Raw genomic sequence first — 26,668 nt, 5'->3', positions numbered from 1 at the left:
AGCCCATTAGAGAAAAGATAGTATCTTGCAGAGAAAATTACTTATTAAAAAAAACCCCAGTAAAGAGAAAGAAGTAACTTTAAAGGCTACAGGTAAACAAGGGAGACATAACTAACAAAAGGAAGAATGAGTGGAGGAAGCGATGAAATTCATATCACGTGGTTCCTGCCTTGGTGAGTGGAAGAGACAATTAACCTGCTGTAGACTGGCCCACTTATTCTGCCAGAAAACAGTAAACTTAAAGCAAGAGCTGTAGTTGCTTTTAAAAAGCTAACTCAGCCGCATGACTGTAATATGTGAATAATCCCACCCTTGCTGCTCTAGTCAAAGGATGTGGCTAATTTTTAATTAGCATTAACTGGATTTACGCATTTGTTTATGAGAGAAACCTTTTGGAATATTTGCAATTAACTTTGCACTTTTAGTGTGAATTTTGCCATAAAAATGCAAATGGGATAATATGTGTTTCCTGCTTCTAAGGCACTGGAGTTGTCACAAGTGTCCCGTCCGATTCCCCAGATGACATTGCAGCCCTGAGAGACTTAAAGAAAAAACAGGTGAACCGCTTAAGCCTAGGAAAACCTCAACTTGCTGGCAACTGATGGCCACAGTTTCTACAGGCGATAGCACAAGCTATTTCTTGCAGGCACAATAGATGTATTTGGGTAGGATAGCCTTCTGCAACCTGGTGCCCTCCAAGTGCTGTTAGAGTACAACTGCCATAATCTCTGATTATGCTATCTGGAGTCAATGAGAGTTGGAATCTAACAATAACTGGAAAGAGAAGGCTGGTGTAGGGTATCAGAAGGCAATGAAAATGGACAAAATCGGGCTCTTCATAAAAGCTGTACAATGCATCAATTAAGATTTCTTTAATGAAAAGATGAATCAGTTAATTTCTCATACATCTGCATGACAGTAAAAAGAATTATTTGGAGGCACAAAAGCATATGCTCCTTTATAATGCATGCTTGTTTTGGGGCATTATTATACTAAAATAGGTGTTTTTTCCTCTGTGTGTGTGAGAGGAAATGCCTGTTTTTAAAATGGTGCTTGGCAGCTGCAATTTTTAAAATTGCTTGTATTAAAAGTAATGTGCTTTCTAGTTAATTAAGGCACTTTTTTAGTTGATCAGAAGTTCAATTCATTAATCAAATTATTGCAGTAAGGGCAAAGACCTGTTTGTCAGGTTTTTGTAGATTTGATTTTCATATTTGTTTTCAATTTCTTCATAGGCACTTCGAGCAAAGTATGGCATTAAAGATGAAATGGTCCTGCCATTTGAACCAGTAAGTGCAGCAAAGAAGGATTGTGTTGGGTGTTGGAATGGACAAAGCTGTCAATTTGTATTCTCTATGTTTATTTTTCTAGTTTCTAGTTCAGTTTATTATTGTTGTTAAAATTTTTATATCTCCCTTTATTCGAGGATCACAGGGAGGTTTACAATATAAAAACACAAAATATACCATAGCAACAAAGAAAAACAAGAAACTCTCAACACGTAATTTAAAAGGCCTTAGATAATTTAATTAACGAAAGGCCTGGGAGAAGAGGAATATTTTTTCCTGGTGCCTAAAGATATGAGTTTTACACATTTCCACATCAGTGTGCATTATTTTAAAAGTCCTCATGAGAAGCATTTTAGTGTGCATTTCTCCTAACATACAAATTCCGTACACATTCTAATTTTGCAATTTTGCCTGATATGCACAGTATTATAGGCTATTCCCCCTAATATAATTTTAATTTTTTTTTTGGATAAAAAGAGCAGGAAAAATTGAATATTTATTGAATTTTCCAATTTTATATAAAGACAAAAAGAAAAAGTAAAAGAAAAAAAAATTAAAAACAATTCAGTTTCAATAACAGTTTTCAGTCACATGTTTCTTTGACTTCCTCATACCTCCCCTTCTTGTTCTCTAGTTCAATTTGTTAATTCAGCAAATCCTAATCTCTTAACATTCCTTTTAAAATATCGCCTTATTTTCCACTCAACTTTTTTAAATTTAGTAACAAAAACAATTATAATCCCCATTATTTTTATCATAACAGCTGGAGACCACCAAAGTTCAAACCAACATCTTTTCAAAGTTCATTAATTTTATAATATTTCTGTAGATATTCCTTAAATTTCTTCCAATCTTCTTCTGCTGACTTTTCTCCCTGGTCGCGGATTCTGCCGGTCATTTCTGCTAGTCCCATACAGTCAATCAACTTCATCTGCCATTCTTCCAGAGTGGGTAAATCTTGAGTCTTCCAGTGCTTTGCTATAAGTATTCTTGCTGCTGTTGTAGCATACATAAAAAAGATTCTGTCCTTCTTTGGCACCAAATGGCCGACTATACCCAAGAGAAAAGCCTCTGGTTTTTTCAGGAAAGTATACTTAAATATCTTTTTCATTTCATTATAAATCATTTCCCAAAAGGCCTTGATCTTTGGGCACGTCCACCATAGGTGAAAAAATGTACCTTCCACTTCCTTACATTTCCAGCATTTATTATCGGGCAAGTGATATATTTTTGCGAGCTTGACTGGGGTTATGTACCACCTGTATATCATTTTCATAATATTCTCTCTTAAGGCATTACATGCCGTGAATTTCATATAATTTTAATTAGTATATTCATTTTAATGTACACTTTCCTCTAGTATACACATTCCGTACGTGTTATTTGCTCAGAGAACTTGATTCCAAAATTTGGAAGAGTACAAATTTATTTCACTTTGCGGGGGTTTTTTTTTGGGGGGGGAGTGCAAATCTGGCAGGTTTTTAATGCAAAACAAACCAAAAACTGACCTCACCCCTAGTTGGGTGTTCATGTTGGTCACCTGTGTTATCTGAGGGAATTATGTGTTTGTGTTGGTCTGCTTTTTCTGTTATGTACGTCATAGCTCTAGCCCTGCTAAAGTACTGCACAGCCAGGGGTGCTGTGAGACTCCTTGAGAATCCCATAGACTTGCCTTTTAGTCTATCGAGAGGCCTGAGTCAGCCCTGTTAATTCTTTAAGGAAAAATGCACAGCTGTGTGACTCCATCTGAAAGTCAGATCCGGCTGTCTGATCTTTGGCTTCACTTTGATTATGTATTTTGTTGTTACTTGCTTGTTGCAGGTACAGGCCAGGCAGCTGTGCTTTTGATGCAAAATTGAAAACAGGGTGCCTATTGGATAACTTTTGAAGCCAATGCCTGTAAAATTAATTGCCTCAATAAGTCCAACGAATCTTTGATCACTGAGGAGTAACAGGTTTAAGAAGCAAAACCCAACTTTGTTATAGCAAACAAACCCAAAATTCAGCATATAATATTCTGCCCATCTGTCATATAGGTGTGAGAACCTTGCATATAGATGGAATCAAACAGGCTTCACTTTAGTTTCTCTCTCCCTACTCCAAATAGTTTACATTCCCTGCCCTTCAGACAGTAAACAATGCACATACTATTGAAAAACCGTAAAATGAAGATCCCTTTTCTTTGGAGGCTTTTGGAGTCATGGTTGAATCCCCTGCAAAACTCTTTGATTTACTTGCATGATTGAAAACAACTATTTTACAATGCTATTTGCTATTCCCAGGTGCCCATCATTGAGATCCCTGGCTATGGCAACCTTTCTGCTCCGTTGATCTGTGACGAGCTGAAAATCCAGAGTCAAAATGACAGAGAGAAACTTGCAGAAGCCAAGGAAAGATTATACCTGAAAGGATTTTATGAGGGAGTAAGTAAAAAATTAAGATTTTCTCAAGAGGGTGTGTGTGTTAGAGGAGTGATTTTTTTTTTCCTTTTGTGTGTGGAGATGTTTGTACGTCACCACTTCTACTTTTTAAAATATAAGGGTGAAAAGGAATTCATCCCAACTCTGATTGCTTGGTGACTCAATAGATTTGAACACACCATTTTATTTATTTACTTGTTTTCCCAACTTGTTTTGGACTCGCCTCAGCTAGGCAATGGTCAGGGCGCTGGGAGGTGTAGTCCAAAGCATCTGGAAGGGCACCAGGTTGGGAAAGCTAATTCACTTTATGGTTTGTTTCACTGAATGCAAGACTTGTCCTGTTCTCTTTTGGTCTCTATGTGTTCCTTTGGATACATAACTAATCTGTAACTGGTACAGTCATACCTTGGATCCTGAACGCCTTGCGAGTCTAACGTTTTGACTCCCGAACGCCACAAACCTAGAAGTGAGTGTTCTGCTTTGCAAACATTCTTTGGAACCCGAACGTCCAGCATGACTTCCGCAGCTTCCAATTGGCTGCAGGAGCGTCCTGCAGCCAATTGGAAATAGCACCTTGGTTTCTGAATGTTTTGGAACTCGAACGGACTTCTGGAATGGATTCCGTTCGACTTCTGAGGTACCACTGTATTTGGTATGTATGGGCTGGCTAGGCTTCATTCATTTTAGGTGATTTTCAGATTTTGACCTGTTTGGATTGCCTTCTGTTGAATCTAAGGGAAGGCTGGATCCAGAAAATTTAGTGGAAGGGGGAAAAATCCTAGTGATTTGCAAACACAAGCACTAGCAAAAGATTCATGAGTACTATATAGATAGGTTTTATGGCAGTCCTTATGCTTACAAAAGTGTAAGTGCAACTACAGTGGTACCTCAGGTTACATATGCTTCAGGTTACATACGCTTCAGGTTACAGACTCCGCTAACTCAGAAATAGTGCTTCAGGTTAAGAACTTTGCTTCAGGATGAGAACAGAAATCGTGCAGCAGCAGCATAGCAGCAGCAGGAGGCCCCATTAGCTAAAGTGGTGCTTCAGGTTAAGAACAGTTTCAGGTTAAGTACGGACCTCTGGAACGAATTAAGTACTGTATTTTTCGCCCTATAGGACACACTTTTCCCCCTCCAAAAATGAAGGGGAAATGTGTGTGCGTACTATGGGGCGAATGCAGGCTTTCGCTGAAGCCTGGAGAGCGAGAGGGGTCGCTGCGCCCCGGGCTTCGTGCAGATATCTGGCAGCCCCACAAGCTCCGGGGACAGCGGGGAGGTTTGGATTCCCCGACCTGGTTTTGGGGGGGAAATAAAGGGAAATTTTTTTCACTTTATTTCTCCCCCAAAAAACTAGGTGCGTCCTATGGGCCGGTGCGCCCTATGGGGCGAAAAATACGGTACTTAACCTGAGGTACCACTGTAAAGCATTTCTTTTAACTTTTCTCGCGCAGTGCCCTAGAGTTATGTGGGACAAACACTTGTATGCGAGGAAAGATTATTTTCACAAGAGGAGTGGCAGCTATATTTCAGGTAGTCAACCTTTTAACCAGAGATGCCAACTCTGTAACCAAACTTCTTATGCCTGCAAGGCATGTGCTCTCCCACTGAAGGGTAGCTGAACATTTTTAAAAATTCCATAACAAAGTATGTCCAACACCTTTTGTCTTCGTATTAAAAGAGGCTAGATATTCAAGACTACTAGAGATTGATTTACCCAGGGGGGTTTCAGTTGTCATAAACAGATGTGTCTTCTTGAAGAGTAATGGCTTGCTTTCATCAGACATGTAAATTAGACATCCCTTTATACATTTGAGTCTGTTCTTAGAGTAGCTTTGTCCATTCACATTTAAGGCTATAAAGCTAAACTCTGATTTACTCATGGGACAATTTATAAAGTGTGTGGGTTTTTTTAAAAAAATGCACACGGGTATTCTAAAAATAAAAAAACTGAAATTCCTTATTACAGGCGGCTTAATTGAAATTCTGTAGTCTTCTACTGCCTGTCCACACCTTGTCCCTTTCTTCTGTTGTTTCCCTGTGTCTGTTCTAGATTGTAGGCCTCTTGGGGTAAGGACCGGTCATATCTGTTCTTTGTGAAGTGTTATGCACATATCAGAGGTGCTTTATGAATGAATGAATGAATGAATGAATAAAATTTTGCTGCCATTTTGCGCATATCTCCTTTGATGTACTCGTATATCTCCTTTGATATACTCGTATATATATCTCCTTTGATGTACTCATATATATATATCATATATATATCATATATATATCATATATATATATGATATATATATATATATATCATATATATATATGATATATATATCATATATATATATGATATATATATATATATATATATATATATATATATATATATATATATATATCATATATATATCATATATATATCATATATATATCTCCTTTGATGTACTCGTGTTTTGAAGAATTATTTCGCTTTTGAAGTCAGGAGATAAAATTTCTAGGATTAAAACCACAGATTCATTTACAATTATTAGATCTATGTGGGTTTCTTGCAGGCATCCTCTAGGAGGAAAAGGGATGGAGACCAGCTTCCTCACATATAAGCTGAACTTCTAAAGCAGTTTGTAATCTCTGCACTGACTTCCCTTTTCAGATAATGCTCGTGGAGGGATTCAAAGGCCAGAAGGTGCAGGATGTCAAGAAGCTTATTCAGAGGAAGATGATAGACAATGTGTGTAGTGGTTTGTATTGTATTTTAAGATTATACAGTGTCTTCCACAACACAGTTTTTGCTTGCTTGTCTCTACAGAGCACAGCTTGATTTTTTGAAACAGAATCGTAGCCACGTGAAACTAAGCAGCACTAAGTCAAGTGTTTTGGTTTTGTTGCAAAAGAGAAATTATTATGCTTGACCTGTCAAATAGAAATAGCTGCTTTATTTAGATGGGTGCTTTGAATCCTGCAGAGCTTGCTATTTTCTTTAGTGAACTAATCCTTATCTGTTTGCTAAAGGCAAGATTTGTGGCTTTGAAAGTAACTGTTTAGGCATATTGGAGAAGAGCGGACTGTGGTGTGGTGACATTTTCTGTCCCTATAAAGTTTTGAAAAGGAAAGACCATGGGAGCAGGGAACTGATGGGGTGGAGGTCTTCCTTCCTGCAGTCCACTGGCCTATGTCAGCACAGAACTCCCCATTTCTACCCACCAAAAGTGCAGATGGGTAGAAAACCCCCAAACAGGGCGTTGGGCTGGCTTGGGATCCTTAGGCCTCTGAGCTACCCCCCACAGTTTCAGGCCTGATCTAAGCCCGATATCTGTGCCAGAGACATGCTGGCATAACCTGGAACAAGCTTTTGCCTACCCCCCTGCCTTCTGTCCCAGCTAGTGTGAGCAAAGGGGCTGGGGATGCTCTGTTGGTTTCACTGCTCCATCATGCCCCATTGTCGCTTCACTTGGGCTTTAGATTGCTCTGCAGTTTTGAATTATTCCTATCGTACCATACAGTGGTTAAATCTGGTGTACTTGCACAGTTCTTTCACAAGAGGGCAGCTGAAGTACTGAGAATCATGACTTTTGTTCCATTGGCTTGATGCTGTCCATCTTTTTGAGATTTTCTTGATTGTGGAATTAATTTTTTAGTATCAGTAAAGCGTTTGCTCTGGACGGTCCAGGTTGTAGAAAATAAAGCTCCATAATATAGTCATGTAATGACAATGAGTCCCATTGTATAGACAAAGGAACACTCAGGCTTGGGTTGAAAGCCATGCACATGGGACAGTTGAGTTGCCACAGTTAGGTAGCTGCTTCCTTGAACTGCCTTGACTATTGGTGAGCATATTCCCACTCTTGTGCCACAGAAATTAAATAAACTCTGTCCCAGTCTGCTCTTCCAACAGAACTGGTGAGCATAGGTTTGGATTATTAAATTGCTATTATTAGTCAAATGGAATTCAGGATAGTTGCATGGCTAAAGCTACTTCCCTATTTCATATTTCCTTTTTTTGTCCCAGCATTGTAATCCCACCCTTTTCTTTATTTAGCATGAAGCAATGGTTTATATGGAGCCAGAGAAACAAGTCATATCTAGATCTGCAGATGAGTGTGTGGTGGCTCTTTGTGACCAATGGTGAGTTGGAAGGAAAGATGGAGCCAAGTTAGTTGCATCCCTCACCGCCCTTCATTCTAAGTCCTTTTGTCTGATTTTTAGGTACTTGGACTATGGTGAAGAAAACTGGAAGCGACAAACTTTTGAATGTTTGAAAAACCTTGAGACGTAAGTTGTGGGGGATAGGGGCAAGGTAGATGTGGGCTGACATAAGCCCAGGAAGAGACAGCAAGGATTAATTATCTTGCTTTTTTCAGGTTTGGTGATGAGACACGAAGAAATTTTGAAGCCACTCTGGATTGGTTGCAAGAACATGCCTGTTCAAGGACGTACGGATTAGGTAGGATAAAACTTTTCCTGTTGTTTAATTGGGAGCTCTTGGCTATAGGAGCAATTTAATATTCTAAATGTTTTTTAAAGCATATCTGCAATGGCTGATTCCCATAGAGACAACATACTCAGAAAAATTAACATCTGTCATGAGCTGAAATCAAGGCACACCTCACTTTTCCACGCAGAAGCATATTCTAGAGATTCATATAACTCCAATGAGGAGTATTGATTCAGAAGTAGCTTGGGATAGGGCCCCCAAGTGCCACTCCCTGAAAAACTCAAGTATGCTCCTTTCTGGTGTACTTCAATTTCTAAGACATTGAGTGAGTCACAGTTTACCATACTAATGGCTGCCAACAGAGACAAGCTGATAAATATTGAGTTGTTTTAATATGAAAGGTAAAAAGGCTCTTAAGCATTTTTTTGTTGACAACTAAGGAATGTGCTGACTACAGCACAAATAATTTATTTTGCTATATTTTTAGGCACACGTTTGCCTTGGGATGAGCAATGGTTGATCGAATCTCTCTCCGATTCCACTATCTACATGGCTTTCTATACGGTTGCTCATCTCCTCCAACAGGGTAATCTCCGCGGACAAGGACAGTCTCCATTAGGGATCAGGTGAGAAGGAAAGTTTCCCAGGGTATAGTGTTTTACATAATAAAATTATAGATAAATCTCTGCCATTATTATAGTGTCTTCATGTTGATTCACACTGTGTACCAGGTGAGGAGTCTGGTATGAATTTGATTCTTTGCAGGACAACTGTAAACTGCCACATAGTTAGAAAAAATGGTTATCAGAAACCACCCTGATTTTTAATGTTAGTTCTGTTTCCCCAGGAAATGAAAAAAGTGTCTGAAAAGAGAACCAGATGGCTAATCTTCTCCTTTCTGGCAATCTGTCTGCAATCATAAATAGTTGAGGTTAATTATCCTGTTAACTGCTTATGTAGTCCTCCACTATGCATTCAGTAGACATATCTTCAAGATATAAAGGCTATTATAGAACTTCTAGCAAAGGCATGGGGAACCTGTAGTCCTCCATATGTTGCTGGACCACAACTCCCATAGTCCTTGACTATTGGTTATGTTGGATGCGGATGATGAGATTTGGGAGTCCATCAACATCTGAAAGGCCACAGGTTCCCCATCCTTGTTCTATGATCAAAACTCTTTCTTCAAGCAATTTTCGCAATACTAAGTGGTCTAATTTGAGCTTCCAGCATTATTGCTTCTCTTAAACTTAAGGTTAGTCTTCTGTGGCATACAAGATGAAGGATTATAGTTTTGTATTCAGTATAGAATGTTAACTAGCTCCTGTCTTACTGCTTCAAAATATCTCTCTCTAATGAGGTTACTGCTGTGGTCAATTGAGCTTTTAAATTGGGGCGTTAACTAGATGAAGGTGGAGCATATCTTCTCTGGGTGAAGCCACAGATGAATGCTTTAGAAATGGAAATCCTAGCGATATTCAAGCACCCTCCTTCCTTTTTTAAACCTGAAGGTAACTGAAGACAGGAGGATTGGTTCAAATGAGAGCTATTTTTCATAGGAATAATCTTTTTAAGGCAGCGTAGTGTCTGGTGAGTCTTTCCTCTGAACTCTTAATTGGACTGCATAGCAGTTGTCTGGCTCGCTTTTTCTCTCATTAGAAAAAGCAGAGTGAAATGAACAGAATTTTAGCTTCACAGGAGCACTGCCCTTTGCTCCCATTGCTCTAGTCAAAGTTTGTGGCTATCTAAGAAGTCATTATGCAAACCCTTCCATTGCATTTGATGTTTTAATTCAAATTTGCTGATTAAATTTCTAAAGGGAAATAGGAAATTGAGTTAAGGTTAATCCAAGCAACTTCTTTACTGACATTTTCAAAGAATGTATGTATGGCTCAAGTCAAGACATAGGCTGGAATTCAGTGTGGCTCTATTGAATGTTCCATCTGCGAAAGCATATGAGCTTGCCAGACAGAACGATTCCCCCTAACCCACATGTGCACTATTCTGGGGGTTCTCTTGAACTACCCCAAGCCAATTTGGGGTGACACATAGGGGGAGGAGACAGGGGAAAGCCCCTTGAACAGGCAGAGGCTCTTGTGAAACTTGCCCATATGAGTCACCACTCAATCTGTATGTGACTCTTAATTCTGGACACAAGGAAATTTACAGTTGTATATTTTCCACATATACATTATACCTGGAATGGGGGGTATTTTCATACCTCAAACTGGGAAAAAAACCATTTCTGGCTTTGAAAAAATGGCTTTGAAAAAATAAATAAAATCAAAAACTTTTACTATTAATGAAGTGCAAACCTGGAATGGTAACCGAGTGTTCCCACATGTGTGAACTCTATTCTCAATGGCAGATGTTGGCATCAGGTCTAGTGTGGCTGCAGCCCAGGTTCAAATTTTATTCTGTATTTTTATGCTTTGAACTACCCTGAGATATTCAGATGAAGGATGGTGTACATATTTAACAAATAAATTAAATGAATATGAGTCTTGGTTTGCAGGTTGTACTTTGTATCTATAGTCAACCCAATGTGCGCGATATTGATGGCACATTAATTAGATTTGTTACTAGTTTAAATGCTCACCCACTATTTCTAGTTTGTGGAGTCAAGGGGGTAATCTCTCTATTTTGATCCATACTCTAACTTGGCAGCATCTGTCTTAAACCCATCAATCAGCCTAGCTATAACAAGTTCATTTAGGAGCTTGATGAGAAATGCTAAACTGGCTTTTCCCTGGATTACAACCTTTAACTTGTTTTCTCCTGTCAATATTGCTTTTAAAAAAAGAACGAGGACAGGAAAAATGTATTGTCATGCTAGTGCTGGTTTGTGAAACCTGTGGTCCCCTCAGGCCCAACCAGCATGGCCAGTGGCTAAGGATGATGGGAGTTGTAGTCTAAAGACATCTGCATGGCCACAGCTTCCTCAGCCCTGTGGTGGTTCATGAATGTAGAAGGCTTATGTCATACTATGTGTAATTGAGCAGCCTAGTAGAATGTAGATGCAGAGCTTTGTACAGTGGTACCCTGGTTCTCAAATTTAATTTGTTCTGGAAGTCCTTTCCAAAACCAAGGCATGCTTTCCCATAGAAAGTAATGCAGAACGGATTAATCCATTCCAGGCTTTTAGAAACAACCCCTAAAACAAGCAATTTAACATGAATTTTACTATCTAACGAGACCATTGATCCATAAAATGAAAGCAATAAACAATGTACTGCAGTCACGCAATCAATCAGTAGCTAAACTGGGTTCCACACAGTCAGAAAAACAAACAAACAAAAAAGAGCTGCAAAACAAAAATGCAAAATAAATAGCAAAAACATACAGACTTCAGCGTAACACTCAAAACGGAGGTGTAACACTCAAAACAGAGCATGTTTGGCTTCTGAAAAAAGTTCTCAAACCGGAACACTTACTTCCGGGTTTGCAGTGTTTGGGTTCCAAGTTGTTTGAGTACCAAGGCGTTTGAGAACTAAGGTACCACAATATGCAAAATTGATCATCAACGGAAGAATTACTGAGGAGTGCAAAATAAACAAGGGAACCAGACAGGGCTGCCCACTGTCTCCACTGATATTTATCTTGGTGATGGAAGTCTTGAACAATCAGATAAGAAGGGATCAGCTTGTTAAAGGCATCACTCTGGGAAACAAAACATATAAAATTAAAGCTTTCCCGGACGATCTACTTGTTATGACTGAAAACCCTAAAGAAAGTCTGAAAAGAGTGCTGGAACTGATTAAAGAATTTGGAGAAGTGGCAGGCTTTAAGCTGAATATAACAAAAACAAAAATGCTTGTTAAAAATGTAACCACAGAAGAAAAGGATGACTTAGAAAAAATATTGGGCCTGAAAATCTCTTCAAAAACGAAATACTTGGGTATTTGGATCACCCCCAAGAACATAAACTTATTTCAGGATAATTACACCAAAACTTGGCTAGAGATTAGAAAAAACTTGGTAACCTGGAGTAGACTAAAATTAACATTTCTGGGTAGGATTTCCATTATAAAGATGAATGTGCTTCCAAAATTAATCTTTTTATTTCAAATGATTCCGATAATGGGTGAAGCAGGTTGTCTGAAGATATGGCAAAGAGAAATTTCCAAATTTCTGTGGGAAGGGAAGAAACCTAGGATTAAACACCTGATCTTAATAGACATAAAAGAGAGAGGAGGCTTTTCCCTATCCGATCTAAAACTTTACTACGAGGCAGCCTGTTTCACCTGGCTAAAAGATTGGTGCACGTTGCAGGATCCGGACCTTCTGGACCTGGAAGGTTTTGACAACCGTTGGGGATGGCACGCCTACCTAATATATGGAAAAGCGAAAATTCATAAAAATTTTACCAACCATATAATAAGAAAGTCACTCTTTGCTGTATGGGAAAAATATAAAGACCTGACGGAGGCTAAAGTCCCGTGGTGGACTTTTCCAGTAGAAGCCATAGCAGTAAAACGGAAAAATACTCAGGAAAGCTGGCCAACATATAAAATACTTCTAAAAAATGAAGATAACCAAATAAAATAAAATAAAAAATTGAGGAAATAAGAGAACACATTTCAGACTGGTTCCAATACCATCAGTTATTTGAAAAATTTAAATCTGACAAACAAAAGGGGTTCTCAGTAGATATTTCCCGATTCGAATCTGATCTTGTAAATTCTAAAAGAAAAACTCTTTCCAAAACTTACCGACTCCTCCTTGACTGGACAGTCAAGGAGGAGGAGGTAACAGTGGCAATGGTGAGGTGGTCCCAGGATTTTGGCCATTCAATAACCATGGCCCAATGGGAAAATTTATGGAAGATCAATTGGAAATTCACAAACTGTTACACGATTAGAGAGAACTTTCAAAAAATGCAACATCGATGGTATCTAACACCATGGAAACTTTCAAAAATGTATAAAAATGTGTCAAGTAATTGTTGGAGATGCGGAGACTCAGGAACATTCTACCATATGTGGTGGACATGTAGGAAAATACAGGTATTCTGGGAGAGTATACATGCAGAACTGCAAAAAATGCTAAAGATCTCTTTCAATAAAAAACCAGAGGCCTACCTCCTGGGAATAACAGATTTGGATATTCCACAAAAGAGGAAGGGTATCTTTTTATATGCGACGGTGGCAGCAAGAGTTTTGATCGCAGCAAAATGGAAGAGTAATGAAATCCCCTCTATACAAGATTGGATCCAAAAGCTGACAGAATATGCCGAATTAGATGGTTTATCAGAAAAAATAAAGAATAAACCAAAACAGAAATTTGTTTCTAAATGGGAGGTTTTCAAAGAATATCTGAAAAATAAATGTAGTAGTTTAAATTCTGTTGCAGCATTTGAGGAACTTCAGTAATAGTTGCTAGGTAGATAGAAGAAATTAGATTTATTGAGAATAAGTTTAATTATGAAAAAAATGTGTATTGGCGATAAGTAATATGAATTTGAAATATGGAATAGACGGGAAGTTGGGTCTTTAGTGTTAAGATCAATAGATGTTTTATTGTTTGCCAAGAAAAGTATGTGTCTATGGTTATTTTTGTAATTTGTGTGTAATTTGGTATTTGTGTTTTTTTGTGTGTTTTTTTTCTTGTTGTATATATATAAAAAAAGAGAACTAAGGTACCACTGTATACTTAGTTCTGTATACACTGTATACACTGTAGTACTTATACTTAGCAGCATAATAGATGCTTAAGATAACTGTCACTATTTCTCCCCTGCATAACTTTTGTTCTAATCTATGCAGGGCAAACCAGATGTCCAAAGAGGTTTGGGACTACATCTTCTTTAAGACAGCGCCATTCCCAGCAACAAAGATCCCCAAAGCAGCTTTGGATAAACTGAAGCAGGAGTTTGAATATTGGTATCCAGTGGATCTGCGTGCTTCTGGCAAGGACCTTGTTCCGAATCACTTGTCATACTACCTTTATAATCATGTAGCCATGTGGCCGGATCAAAGGTTGGTTTGAAGTACTTTCAAATCTATTAAAAATATGCCTCTTTAGCTGCAGCCATACACACAGTCACAATAAGTCGTCATTGCAAACCTCTTTTGAGTTCATCCGAGGCCTGAAAAGTGAATTGCTTTTGTACAAGGAAGAGACATTTGGAAGATCTGTGTGGGATTAAAACATGGCTATAACTTCATTAAACAGCTAATAGGCACCTGAGCATTGGTTTGATCATTCTCCCATCCAGTTATACAATGCAGATTAACTGACACTTAGTTGAGGCTTTGGGAATGGCTCTCTCCTGCTGCCTCCCTGATGGGTTGTCCTCACTCTGGCTCCAAGCCTAAGAATAGTAGTGTGTCTTGCACTGTTCATTGCCAACAGCCTTCAATGTGCACCAAGGAGTGCCTGTCATAGTTGCTTGCCCACAAGCCAGAATGTCTTCAGGGTCAAAAGATTGCTAGGCCTCAAGGAATTTGGTTCCCCAGGTGCCCTCCAGACAGTGTGCCTTGATTGATTTGGATAAGCCTCACTTTGCTACATGGGTGCCTTGAGATGCTCACCATCTTACCCCATTTTCAAGAGCTGAGTGTTCAGAGTGTGTTGCAGAATATGTATGTTGTGAACTGGACACATATATAAAAATAAATGTTTTCTGGCCCTTCCATCTTGGAGGATATGCAATCAAAGTTTTAAGAACAAGCACCATACAAACCGCAGCAAAGCTTTATTTTAATTTGTGTAGTTTCCCTGGGTGGCATGAAGGAGGCCTCCCGAACAACCAAGGGTTTCAGTGTCAGTCCTATTCAGCCAGGATAGTTGAATCCATGTGATCTAGGAGACAGTAGCTGGTTCTTATGTTCCATTGGTTCTGTTAACATTGTATTTCGTTGACATATATGTATGCTGTATTTGCTTTTTGAACCTTAACACATCCATTGCATTTGAGCAAAGACATAGTGCATGTCCTGCATTTCTTTTCCCTTGAAGAATATTGTCGTCCCTGTGGCTCTGCTTCTGGGCGGGCCTTTAAAAGTTTAAGAAAAATAAAAGAATCTTTTTCATGTATGTCTTCTAATGCAGAGAAAAATGGCCAGTATCTGTAAGAGCAAACGGGCATCTCCTCCTAAATTCAGAGAAGGTACTTTATTTGTTTATACTTTTGTGATGGTTAGGACTGACAGATCTCAACACTGAAAACCAGGCAGAAATCTTTATTTGGGTGGAGTGAATGAGGGTTAGAATGAAATGAATATAAAAATGTCAACATGTGAGTGTTGGTGTGTGTTTATTTCAGGGGAGTTCAGTTTTATTATTGTTCTCATGGATAGCACATTGCTTAACTTTTCTCATCAGACAGTGGATAGGTTTCCTGTAACCCGCCTCTGTTTGACATTCCTATCCCACAGATGTCTAAATCTACAGGCAACTTCCTCACTCTGTGCGAAGCTCTGGATAAGTTTTCTGCTGATGGTAAGAAGGCATATTAGCTTGTCATTGGAAAAAAATCTGCTAAAACTGTTGGCCAGGTTATACTATAACCAGTGGCATAATAATCATCTTAAGGTTTAAAATGGAGCACATAAATGTGTGTCAGAATAAACGACATCCTCCCCATTTGACCCAAACCACACCCATCTGTCCATCACATGACATCATATGATACTAGATGTGGGGCTGGTAAGCCTCAGCCAAATTGGAAAATAAGAATAGGGGGCACACTGGTTCTTCATTTCCAGCTGCTAGTGTAAATTTTTAATTTAACCCTTTTTGTGTCAACCCAGAGCTATAGAAGAAGGCACCAAATTCAAAATGAGCCAAATTGCATCTGGAAAGAAAGAATCAGAAATGCAACTAGTGATATTTGGAGCTGTGGCTACAGAAGGAGTTTGAATTCAAGCTGGATTACAAACCGTAGCAGGAATTGGAAGCACACTTGAGAGTGTGCTCTTGATTTTTCCTTTGAAATTGACTGCCCATTAATAAATTGACTGATTAATAGGTGCCCAGCTCCACCCACCTGTCAAAGTGGCAGGGCAGGGAGGAGCTTTTGATCTGGCCCGCCAGCTAGATCCAGTTCCTCACCCCTGCTGTCCATGGAAAACAGGAGCTCCAGCTGATCAACCTTTTCAGGTTGCATATTGGGAGGTCATGACAGGAAGGACATGCCAATGCATGAGAACTTCAAAATGTTTGTCAGTGCTATTCTTTCAGCATGTTCTTCCCCACTGAAAATCTTTCTAATATGTTGTGACCAAGCCATTCTTCCATATAGGAAAACTGTTGTAGTTGCCTTCTGAAATGTAATTTCAATGAAGAGTTGCAGTGATGCTGTCTATGATGTTTTTAGCAATGTTCTCAGATACTAATGTGGAAAAGTAGTTGGGAGTCAGGCTGTACTGTCCTTTTTACAGGGCACCTGATGTTCTAACACTGACTTGGTTTCCTTCTAGGCATGCGTCTGGCATTGGCTGATGCAGGTGATACTGTTGAAGATGCAAACTTTGTGGAAGCCATGGCAGATGCTGGCATCCTCCGTCTGTACAACTGGGTGGAGTGGGTGAAGGAAATACTTGCTAACTGGGACAGTTTGAGAAGTGGGCCTGCCACCACCTTCAACGACAGAGTTTTTGCCAGGTACCATGAACAAGACCAACTTTCTAGCTTAGAAAAAAAAATGTGGATCCCCCAGGGCTGTTCTGTATAATCATGTTAAATCACAGATTCATGCATGTTGGCACTTCTCTTTTATTTTGATCTAACTATAACTTTCTCTGTTCTTCTCTTCCTCCATGCCCTGCCCAGTGAAATGAGTGCAGGCATCGTGAAAACAGATCAAAACTATGAGAAGATGATGTTTAAGGAAGCTCTGAAAACAGGCTTTTTTGAATTTCAGGTAGGCTGTCCACTTTCTGTAGCACAGGATTTTAAAAGTTTGAAACTTAAAATACATTTAAAGAATGCAATAACAGTTGGTGGTAAAGCAGTTGAAATATTGCTGCCTGCTAGAATAATAGTTTTACTTGGCTCTGCTACTTCTGACCCTTTAGTGGGAGATGCCAGGGATTTAACATGCACACAATTCAGCACTAAACTAAGACCTCTCCCACAGTGGCCGGTCTGCTTTTGCTATGTTGTGCAGCACAGATTTAGCATTATGCTAGAAGGGTAGGTAGAAAGACATAAAATTCATATTCCTGTAGCCAGTAGTCTTTGTTAAGCATTATACTTCCACAGGATGTTATTTCCCTTCTGACAACCAGAGATTTACAGTCATTGGCAGGCAGTAAAGAGGGAGGGCCAATAATTAAAGAAAAAATTGTTTCCTTTATCTCTCTCTTCTTTTAGCAAACTTAATTTTAATCAGGGATGGATGGATCAGAAAATGTATTCCTGCTGCCATTAGAAAGCAGGATGTTTTTCACTTTAGTCCATAAGGTGTCAGCAACTCTCCAAAATATCTGCAGCAGCATATTGCTTTGCTTAATAATGAATTGCTCTGACTCCTTTACGCAGCTGACTTTCAGGAGTGTGGTTCGGCTGGCTGAACTATGTGCATAATAATCTATCATATTTATTGCCTCTTTTTTTCCTTACTACTTAATGGTAGCTTTTTATGTGGGCCATTCAGAATGATAGTGCCTAATATACAGTTACAGTTATCCTTGACTTTTATGTCTGTGCCGATAGATGTCTTTTTTAAGAGCCATAATAATGTAAAACTATATAATGTCCCACTGGCAGAATTTCATTTGGTCCTAATCCCAGCAGGTTTTTTTTTAAAATAAAAAATATGGTCCTTTTAATAATCCATTATAGGATTATAAGTAGTTTATGTTTTAAGGACATATTAAAGCAAGGAGATTGGCTTTTATGCAATGCTTTTCCATGACAGTTAGACTGTTTTTATGGTGCTTGTGCTGGCTCTCTTTCAGGCAGCAAAAGACAAGTACCGTGAACTAGCTATCGAAGGAATGCACAGGGACTTGGTGCTCCAGTTTATCGAATCTCAGACTCTCCTGTTGGCTCCAGTCTGCCCTCATGTGTGTGAACATATTTGGGCATTGCTGGGCAAGGTATGGCTGTTTATTTATCGCTAGCGAACCGCTTTGCAGTCGTCACATGTTCCCTCTTTGTGATCATATCTCAGCTAAATATCAGCAGTTCTGCAAACCAAGCACAATCCATAGCCTTTGTATGGCCCTATTAGACTTCGTCATTATGTTGGAACAAGGAAGGTAAGAACTGTTCCTCTCTTCTAATCCCAGTGTCTGTTGTTAACTCAAATTTAAAGACTGACTCCATCATGAAAGCTTCCTGGCCTGTGCCTGGCCCTGTGGATGAAATCCTGATCCGTTCTTCCCAGTACCTCACAGAAGTAGCTCACGAACTCCGTCTGCGCCTCAAAAACTACATGGCACCAGCTAAAGGAAAGGTAAAGGCCTTTGTCCCGCACCCCCTGCCCCGGCTGTTCCTACACTGGATGGTTTTGAAGAATCATTCCGTCTGATGAGAAAGGCCTCCTTTTGTTTTCTAGAAAGGCAACAAAGAAGCACCCCAGAAACCATCCCACTGTACCATTTACGTGGCCAAGAACTACCCCCCGTGGCAGCACACTACGTTGTCTGTTCTGCACAAGCATTATCAGGTGATCATCCTACCTAAATGCCCTCCCATTGCTTGCTTGCTTGTTGGCTTATTGAACGGTTTTCTATCCTGCCATTCTATCAGACTGTCTGCAACCGGCATGGCAAACTCGGCCCTCCAGATGTTTTGGGACTACAGCTCCCATCATCCCTGACCACTGGTCCTGTTAGCTAGGGATGATGGGAGTTGTAGTCCCAAAACAGCTGGAGGGCCGAGTTTGCCTATGCCTGGTCTGCAAGGTGGCTTACATTCCAATAATAACTGTAGTAAACCCAGCAGAGCAATATAAGAAACAGTACACAGTAACAGCAGTTTGTTAAAGCCAGTAAGAAAGAAAACAAGAATGTCAGCTATCTCCCCATTTTACTTTATTATTTGCTTCTCTCGTCACTTTCATCTCTCTGTCTCTCCTGAAAATAAAACTAACTTGGCATCAAGTTATTGAATCTAAGGGGGAAATAAGTGTTTCCAGTGTTTTAATAAGATTTTGCAGGTATTGCAGTTTGGTCGTAATGTCCTTTTTGGGTGCGTGATTATGTTTGCTGTATGACATCATTTCTAGTGATGTTTTGGAAATGGAGTTCATTTGAAAATGGGCTCAGCTTTGTTATCCTTAATCTTTTGCCAAATGCAAAGCTTAGTTAGCTGCTTATTTAAGTGCCTGTTCTGCTGCAGCAGTACTGGCTGTGTTCAGACGAGTGTAACTTCCTTATTAGGCAAGGAGCTTTGAGCTCCACTCTAGTCTTTGGTGAGTATGATAATTCTCTGGCTTTGTAAGAAATATACTAGAGCACAATAAATTCTTCTGCCTTAAAACTTGCATAACACTAAGAAATCCGGCTTGGAAAGCTGCAGTCCCTGAATTCTTAAGCTTCTGGAATTGATCCTTTGACTCTTGTGGCACAAGAACAACAGCAGCACTCAAGCAGAACAGCTAAGAATCAGAGTTGATTTGTGGATTCACTGTGTCTTTTCAAATTGCAGTAATGTGGTTAAATTAATTTCCTTCTAATTAGGAACAAGCATGTCTTTGTAACTTGGTGTCCACTGCCATCAATCCATATTGAACAGAAAGAATACTAACAAGGCAGAATGAATTGTACTTTCCCATTTACTTTGGGGCTCCTATCAATGAAGTTAAACTGTAGTGTGAACTTGGGGAGAGGTTGGGACACTAGTGCTGACAGCATGTAAGGTTTCTCTCTCCACCCCACCCTTCTTTAGTCTTTTAATAACCCTGTGAGATAGGTTAGGGTCAGAGAAAATGATCTAAGGCCACCCAGCAGCTTTGTGGCTCCATGGAACTTTGCCCAAGGGTTTTCCTGGTCCTAGTCCAATGCTGTAACCACAACACCACCCTGCAGTTCTTTGCATGTGGCAGATGAAGAAGGGAGGGCAGGTGAATGCAGTGGTGTGAAAGTGGTGGCAGAGAAAGTGAGAGAAACAGATGCCTGAAATTCCTTTCTCCTGCAGTCAAAGCAGAGATATGTCCAAGCATGGATCCTAGCATACCCTAGGGCCCGCCAAGCCAAAAGAAGCCCATGTATTAGGAGCTATCAGGTTGCTCAATAAACCTGCCTCTCTCTTGATCCTGTTTTTATAGTTCTGGAAGCCATTACAAACAAGAGGCTTACTGTGCTCTTTGTGGGCCACGACACGACGGCACTGCTGTGTGCGGCGTGGTAGATTGCAGCTTGTGAAGGACTGAGCTCATAGATTTTTCTAAATGATTTGGGCTGGGCATGATGTTTAGGGTGAAGTCACACATACAAAGAAAGACTTGCCAAATAAAGATTTGCGGCTGTGTTATTTTCTCTATTGATTAGAATAACTTTCTAAAAAGCAGTTTTTGAAAGGGAAGTTAGAAGGATGCTGGAGAGAAAAAAATTCTCCCCCCCCCCATGGGAATGTATTACAGTATTAAGATCTTCAAGGAGGGAAGGTTTTAGGCATCTGGGGTAAACTTAAATGAAGGCTATATGTGCTTGCTACAAAAACGAGAACTGCCATGCAGTGGTTTAATCGGATTTTATTTTATTTTTTAAAAAGGATCTCGTATGTGTTTTTGTTGTAGACCAATGGAGGACAACTACCAGACAATAAAATAATTGCCACTGAACTCAACTCCTTGACAGAACTGAAGAAATACATGAAAAGGGTTATGCCTTTTGTTGCTATGATCAAGGTCTGTCTTCCTGCAGCTTACAGGAGGGGGGTTATTGGTTTGTTTCTGTTTTTTGTTTCTATAATGTATTTTATCTTTTTAAAATCTTGTTTTTATTTTGTATTTTTCTGTTGTGAACTGCCCTGAGATCTATGGATGAAGGGCAGTATATAAATTTAATAGTAGTAAAATTTCATCCCTTGAAAATTTGAACCAAAATGGGTAATGAAATTGGTGATTGCATTGGGCTGTGTCCAGTGGCGTAGCGTGGGTTGTCAGCACCCGGGGCAAGGCAAGTAATTTGTGCCCCCTAACCCGTGGATTTGCGCCCCCTAACCCGTGGATTTGCGCCCCCTAACCCTAACCCCCAGATGTTGCGCCCGGTGCGGCCGGCCCCCCCTGCACCCCCACGCTACACCACTGGTTGCGTCCAATTATGTTCCTTCACTCACAGAAGGCTCTTTATTCCAGGGGCGGGTTCTGCGAATAGAAAGGGGAGGCAATTTTAGCAAATTCTCTCTTTCCAAAGGATGCCCCAGCCCTCTTGAGCATGTTTTGTGCGCAAGGAGTGCTGGGGTGTACAAAGGGAGGAGGGTTTTGGGGGGGGGGGAAATGCCTCCCTCTCCTGTTCATGATAGCTGAAACAAAGAGCCTAGGACTTAAAAACCCACTTCATTGTTACCAGTTAAATTTGGAAGTAACTACCTTGGGCTCCTGGTTATAGCAAAGACTTCCATTTTGTTCTATAGCTGGGGATCACAACTTGAATGCAGCAAGATTTCTCCTGAGAAAAGAAAAAGAGAGAGACATTAAGAAATACATTTGATAACTGGAGGGAAGCATGGCTTTAAAAAAAGAGCTTATTGGCCACATTTAAAATCTCCCTGCATTATCAGTTAGTCAGAGTAGACTAAAATGCTAGCAGGATTTAACTGATGCACTTAAAACAACAACTTCTAAGTAATAATGACCCACATGGTCATTGCCCAAGCATTTTTTGAGCCTTGATATTGTGCTGATAATTGTTGCTGGCTGCAGTGGGTGTTGTTATATTGTTACTTTAAAACAGTTGTGATGGTTTAATGCAATTGCTTTAATAGTTTTTTGTAAACCACCTAAAAATGATCTGACTAGAAGGTGGTGTATAGGTTTATGTAAATCAGTAATGTAAATTCCTGTGGCCCATGGCTGTAGAACAAAATTAGAATGAGAAGATGGTTCATAGGGTGATGTAAGGATACTGAATTTAATGAGTACTAAATTCACAGAAGTATGATTAACCATATATATATATATATATATGTATGTATATGGGGTAGTGATCAAAAAGAAGAATGTGTCATGACTTTTAAAAAAGAGTGGGGTGGGTTTTTTTACTACTTAAATTGTAGCCCCAGCGGTACTTTGGTTTCTCTCTCTCTCTCTCTCTCTCTCTCTCTCTCTCTCTCTCTCTCTCTCTGTGTGTGTGTGTGTGTGTGTGTTTGGTAGGTTTGTTTAGAGGCACAGTCAGCCTTGCCACGCTAAATAAATGCTAGGCACATTTTTTTTTGCTGAAGCACCTAGCTTGCAGAACGACAGTAGAAAGGGAAGACAGCTGTTGCTTATTCTCTTTATCAGTGTGTGCTTTCTTCAGCCAAGGTAACAAATCCAGCACACTGTTCCAATTCAACAAAATTGCTTTCTCATACACACCTTCCTGTCAAACACATTGGTAGTAGCAGAAAGAATACTTTGCATACTTGATGTAGCAGTAATCTAACTCCAGCAGATTGTTCTTGGTATGCATTTCTGGAATTTTGCAAGAGCTGTAGTGTTTGGACTGAGATGAGATTATATGTGGAGGTTTCTATCTCAGTTGCCTCTGGCCTGCCAAGCCTTCCCATTTAACTCACCCTGCAATTTTGGTCAAGCTTCACCCACCTGCCAATCACCTGACATCTTATATGACATCAGGTGGGCAGGTAAAAAGAGGCTTCTGAAGTCCCAATAATCAGGCATGCTTCACAAGTGCTTCTTAAGACCTGCACACCTACTGGACTTCTGCAGTTCTGACAATCGGTTGCTTCAAAGCATAGTGCAGGACTCTTTGGCATTGTTATTGGACAACATACAGATCTGTGACTGCTCTTTGGGCTATTTCTTGGATAGTGTAGATCTTTGTTTCTTGCCAGACTAGATATTGTGGGGGGGGTTGGGGGGGTGTCAGTTGCTCCACAATGTTTATTGGCTGCCCAAATCACAGAAGTGAGGAGGAGAGCAGTGATACATGCAGTCACCTCCAGATGTTCTCACATAGCTCATGAGCCACATTTTAGTGATGTTGCTTTTTGTGGCAACCTCTTTGTACAGTTGGCTCGCAGTCGGTGCATTCTGCCCGCACAGGGGACAAAAGATTCCATGGCCTGCAATTTGGCCTTCGAGCTCAGTCCTGTTGGACATCTTGGTGTAAAGGAATAGAATGGCAGCTTGCTGAATACACACAGCCTGGGTATGCAAGAAGACAAGATTGTTATATATGTTTCAAAATTCCTGAAATAAAACTGCTATTGTCATTTAAATGCTAAAGCTTTAGATTCTTTCCTGTTCAGAGGTGAGAACTCTATTTAATTAATTAAAAACTGTAAATTTTGCTAGGAGTTTTAGACCCATTTGCTGTAAGCAATGAATTCTTGTCAAATGTTTTCTGTCTTAGGCTTGCTCAGCTGCACTATTCAGGTTTCACAGAGATGACCCAATTTAAAATATATGCTTTCCATATTTTTGGCATCACAGGAGAATCTGGAGAAGAAAGGGCCACGTGTTCTTGATCTGGAGCTGGAGTTTGATGAACGGGCCGTACTCATGGAGAATATAGTCTACCTGACAAATTCCTTGGAGGTGAGCATTTGTCAAGGAGTTAATGGCTCAAGTCAAAAGAGCTTGAAGACACACTGAATGTCTATATATGTCTTTTTTGGTTTAAGGTTGCCCATGCACATTTAATTGTTAAGCTTGCAGAAGTTATTTATCAGTGGATTAGCTTACAAGTAGTGTGTGGGGTGGGAAGTCCCTAATAGAATTACGTGATTACGTTGGTAATCACTTTTTGTATCTGAGTCCAATCCTGCTTGATAGTTTGAGTGTTGGAAGTATTCAGTAAAAAAAGAACCTAAAGTTTTGTGGCACTTCAAAGATAACAAATTTATTATAGCATAAACCTGTACAGACGTATGCCACAGTGGCGTAGCGTGGGGGGTGCAGGGGGGGCCGGCTGCACCGGGCGCAAAATCTGGGGGTTAGGGTTAGGGGGCGCAAATCCACGGGTTAGGGGGCGCAAATTACTTGCCTTGCCCTGGGTGCTGACAACCCACGCTACGCCACTGGTATGCCATAATAATTTTTTTTGGGTCTTTAAGGTGCCAAGAGGCTCTCCAGATTTTAGTGACCAAGAGCACCCTAAATTGGACTTCTATATTCAGTATCATTGACCTTCAATGGAAAGGAGAGCTTTTATCAAATATAGCCAACTTCTCTCTCTCTCTCTCTCTCTCTCTCTCTCTCTCTCTCTCTCTCTCATCATCATCTTACTACTTTTTACATGAATAACGTTATTGTCCCCAGTTAGCTTGATTTTCTCTCAAGGTAAGAAGATGGTTTGGAAATTCTCGACCATTTTAGTGGAGAATTTATTCAAGATATATCCTCTAAACATGATCATCATCATCATTGAATGGATTTGTAGCCAACCTTTTAGGGTATATCTAACAGCATCTAGCTGTAAGTCAGAGCTGCTGTCAGTTGCTTGGAGATAAATTTATGTAATGGGAAGTGCCTGATTAGGGCCAGTCTTGGGCACAACTTGCTGTCAGCAGTATCTTTCTTTAGAATCTTCATTGCTACAAAGAAATACATGAATGTGCTTCAAGAGAATTAAATGTCGGCATACTCCTGTCATTGCTGTACTATTACCCTCTGCACCACCAATGTTTTGAGCTTTCCCTCTTCTTCCTCCACAGCTGGAACATATAGAATTGAAGTTTTCTTCTGAGGGAGATGAGAAAATCAAAGAAGATTGTTGTCCTGGAAAACCATTCTGCACATTCAGAATAGAAGTAAGTTTGCAAGTCTACTTCCTTCACTGATTTCTGAGACTTTATTTCCCACTTAACTACAGTGGTACCTCTAGTTACGAACTTAATTAGTTCCGGAGGTCCGTTCTTAACCTGAAACTGTTCTTAACTAGAGGTGTGCTTTCACTAATGGAGCCTCTTGTTGCCACTGCGCCGCCGGCAAACAATTTCCGTTCTCATCCTGGGGCAAAGTTCTCAACTTGAGGTAACTCTTCCAGGTTAGTGGAGTTTGTAACCCGAGGCGTTTGTAACACGAGGTACCACTGTACTTTATTGTGCCCTGCATGAGGCATCCGAAGCTGTCCATTTATCTGAGAGAAATGTCTAAGATGCATCATTGAAGGATGGGGGCTAGACCTGCCAGTAATGTCTGGTAAGAGCACCAGTCCTTTCTCCACTTCTCAGTGGTATCTAAGATTGCACCCTGTTAATTCTACCCATAGAACTCATTAGGAACCACTGAGACTAAGCTCCAATCCTTGGATTCCATTTCTTGATGCTAGACTGGGGACTGTTTTCTGTATAGCTTGATGCATGAGAAGCCTGCTATTTTGACATGCAATGAGTGAGTGCAGCCTGCCAGGCCTTTTGGTTTGGTCCTTGAGACTCTTCCTAGGTCACAATCCCATCCACAGGCAGCAGCCTTGGCTGGCTGGAATATGCCCTTGGGCTGGGGGATGGAGAGGGGAGTGTGTGTAGAAATATTTTACTTTTCCCTGGTGGGAATGTACAAAGGATTGAATCCAGGGCCTTCTGCATTCAAGGCAGATGCTCTGCCACTGAGGTGTAGCCCTTCAGCAAATGGACAGGGCTCCAAGTTCAGCTCCCTAAGGTAACGGGAGGTGATTTTTGGCCAGTCGCTATTGCTTTAGTGACTTCACAAGTTGATCATGAGGATAAAATGTGTGGAGGAGAACAACGAATTCCGCTCTGAGATTCTTGAAGAAAAAGTGGGATAAAAATGTAACAAATACATTAAAACACACACAAATGAATACAGGCGTCCCCCTACTTGCGCATATTCAACTCTCGTGCGACTATGTATATGTGCGACTTCCGGATATAATTTTTTTAAAAGACTTAAACTTCAAAAAGGCACAGAAGGACAAAAACGGCCTGAAAAGAGTGGGGAAACCGCAAAAATGACATGAAAAGAGTGGGAAAATGGCTAGCAATCCCAGGAGTCTTTGCAGCTGCAATTCTATGAGGTTTAGAGGGTGTTTACATACTTTTTAGATGCTTTCCTCCACCATATGCAATTTCACATAAATGCGTGGTACCCTGGAATGTAAACCCTTGTGTAAGTGGGGAGACATCTGTATACATAAGAGTATCAACTGCAGTTGAAATGTTCAGACTTCTATATATCATTTTGTACTGGTGGAAGTAAGCCGTATTGGCAAGTTGTGATCCAAGATATATGGTAACAAGTTCAGAGTCTCTACCATCAGGTTGGATATTTGACATTTTGCCACCTTCTACCTCTTGTTTTTCTTATAGCCTGGTGTGTCTGTTTTTCTGGTGAATCCTCAACCAGCAAATGGTCACTTTTCTACAAAAATAGAGGTCAGGCAAGGAGATGGCCGAGATGCAATAATCAGGCGCTTGATGAAGATGGACAGAGGAATCAAAGGTAA

General features: G+C 40.1%; 1 protein-coding gene across 2 annotated transcripts in view; it reads left to right on the top strand.

Moving 5' to 3' along the window:
* LARS1 (leucyl-tRNA synthetase 1) overlaps positions 1–26,668 on the top strand; it is a 46,547-nt gene that overhangs the window by 15,394 nt on the left and 4,485 nt on the right. For both annotated transcript variants that reach the window (XM_083600203.1, XM_083600202.1), the window contains exons 12-31: positions 481–557; positions 1,236–1,289; positions 3,572–3,712; positions 6,360–6,437; positions 7,746–7,831; positions 7,913–7,978; positions 8,068–8,150; positions 8,629–8,767; positions 13,907–14,119; positions 15,195–15,252; positions 15,521–15,584; positions 16,565–16,748; positions 16,917–17,007; positions 18,047–18,187; positions 18,406–18,546; positions 18,649–18,759; positions 20,833–20,943; positions 23,695–23,799; positions 24,918–25,013; positions 26,532–26,664. In XM_083600203.1, coding sequence (XP_083456329.1) covers positions 481–557; positions 1,236–1,289; positions 3,572–3,712; positions 6,360–6,437; positions 7,746–7,831; positions 7,913–7,978; positions 8,068–8,150; positions 8,629–8,767; positions 13,907–14,119; positions 15,195–15,252; positions 15,521–15,584; positions 16,565–16,748; positions 16,917–17,007; positions 18,047–18,187; positions 18,406–18,546; positions 18,649–18,759; positions 20,833–20,943; positions 23,695–23,799; positions 24,918–25,013; positions 26,532–26,664 — 2,172 coding nt within the window. The remainder of the gene's footprint in view (positions 1–480; positions 558–1,235; positions 1,290–3,571; positions 3,713–6,359; positions 6,438–7,745; positions 7,832–7,912; positions 7,979–8,067; positions 8,151–8,628; positions 8,768–13,906; positions 14,120–15,194; positions 15,253–15,520; positions 15,585–16,564; positions 16,749–16,916; positions 17,008–18,046; positions 18,188–18,405; positions 18,547–18,648; positions 18,760–20,832; positions 20,944–23,694; positions 23,800–24,917; positions 25,014–26,531; positions 26,665–26,668) is intronic.

The sequence above is a fragment of the Podarcis filfolensis genome (assembly GCF_964270895.1).
Source record: "Podarcis filfolensis genome assembly, chromosome: 2".
Lineage (NCBI taxonomy): Eukaryota > Metazoa > Chordata > Lepidosauria > Squamata > Lacertidae > Podarcis > Podarcis filfolensis.
Note: the sequence above shows the minus strand (reverse complement) of the source record. Positions and strands in the feature narration are given on the sequence as shown.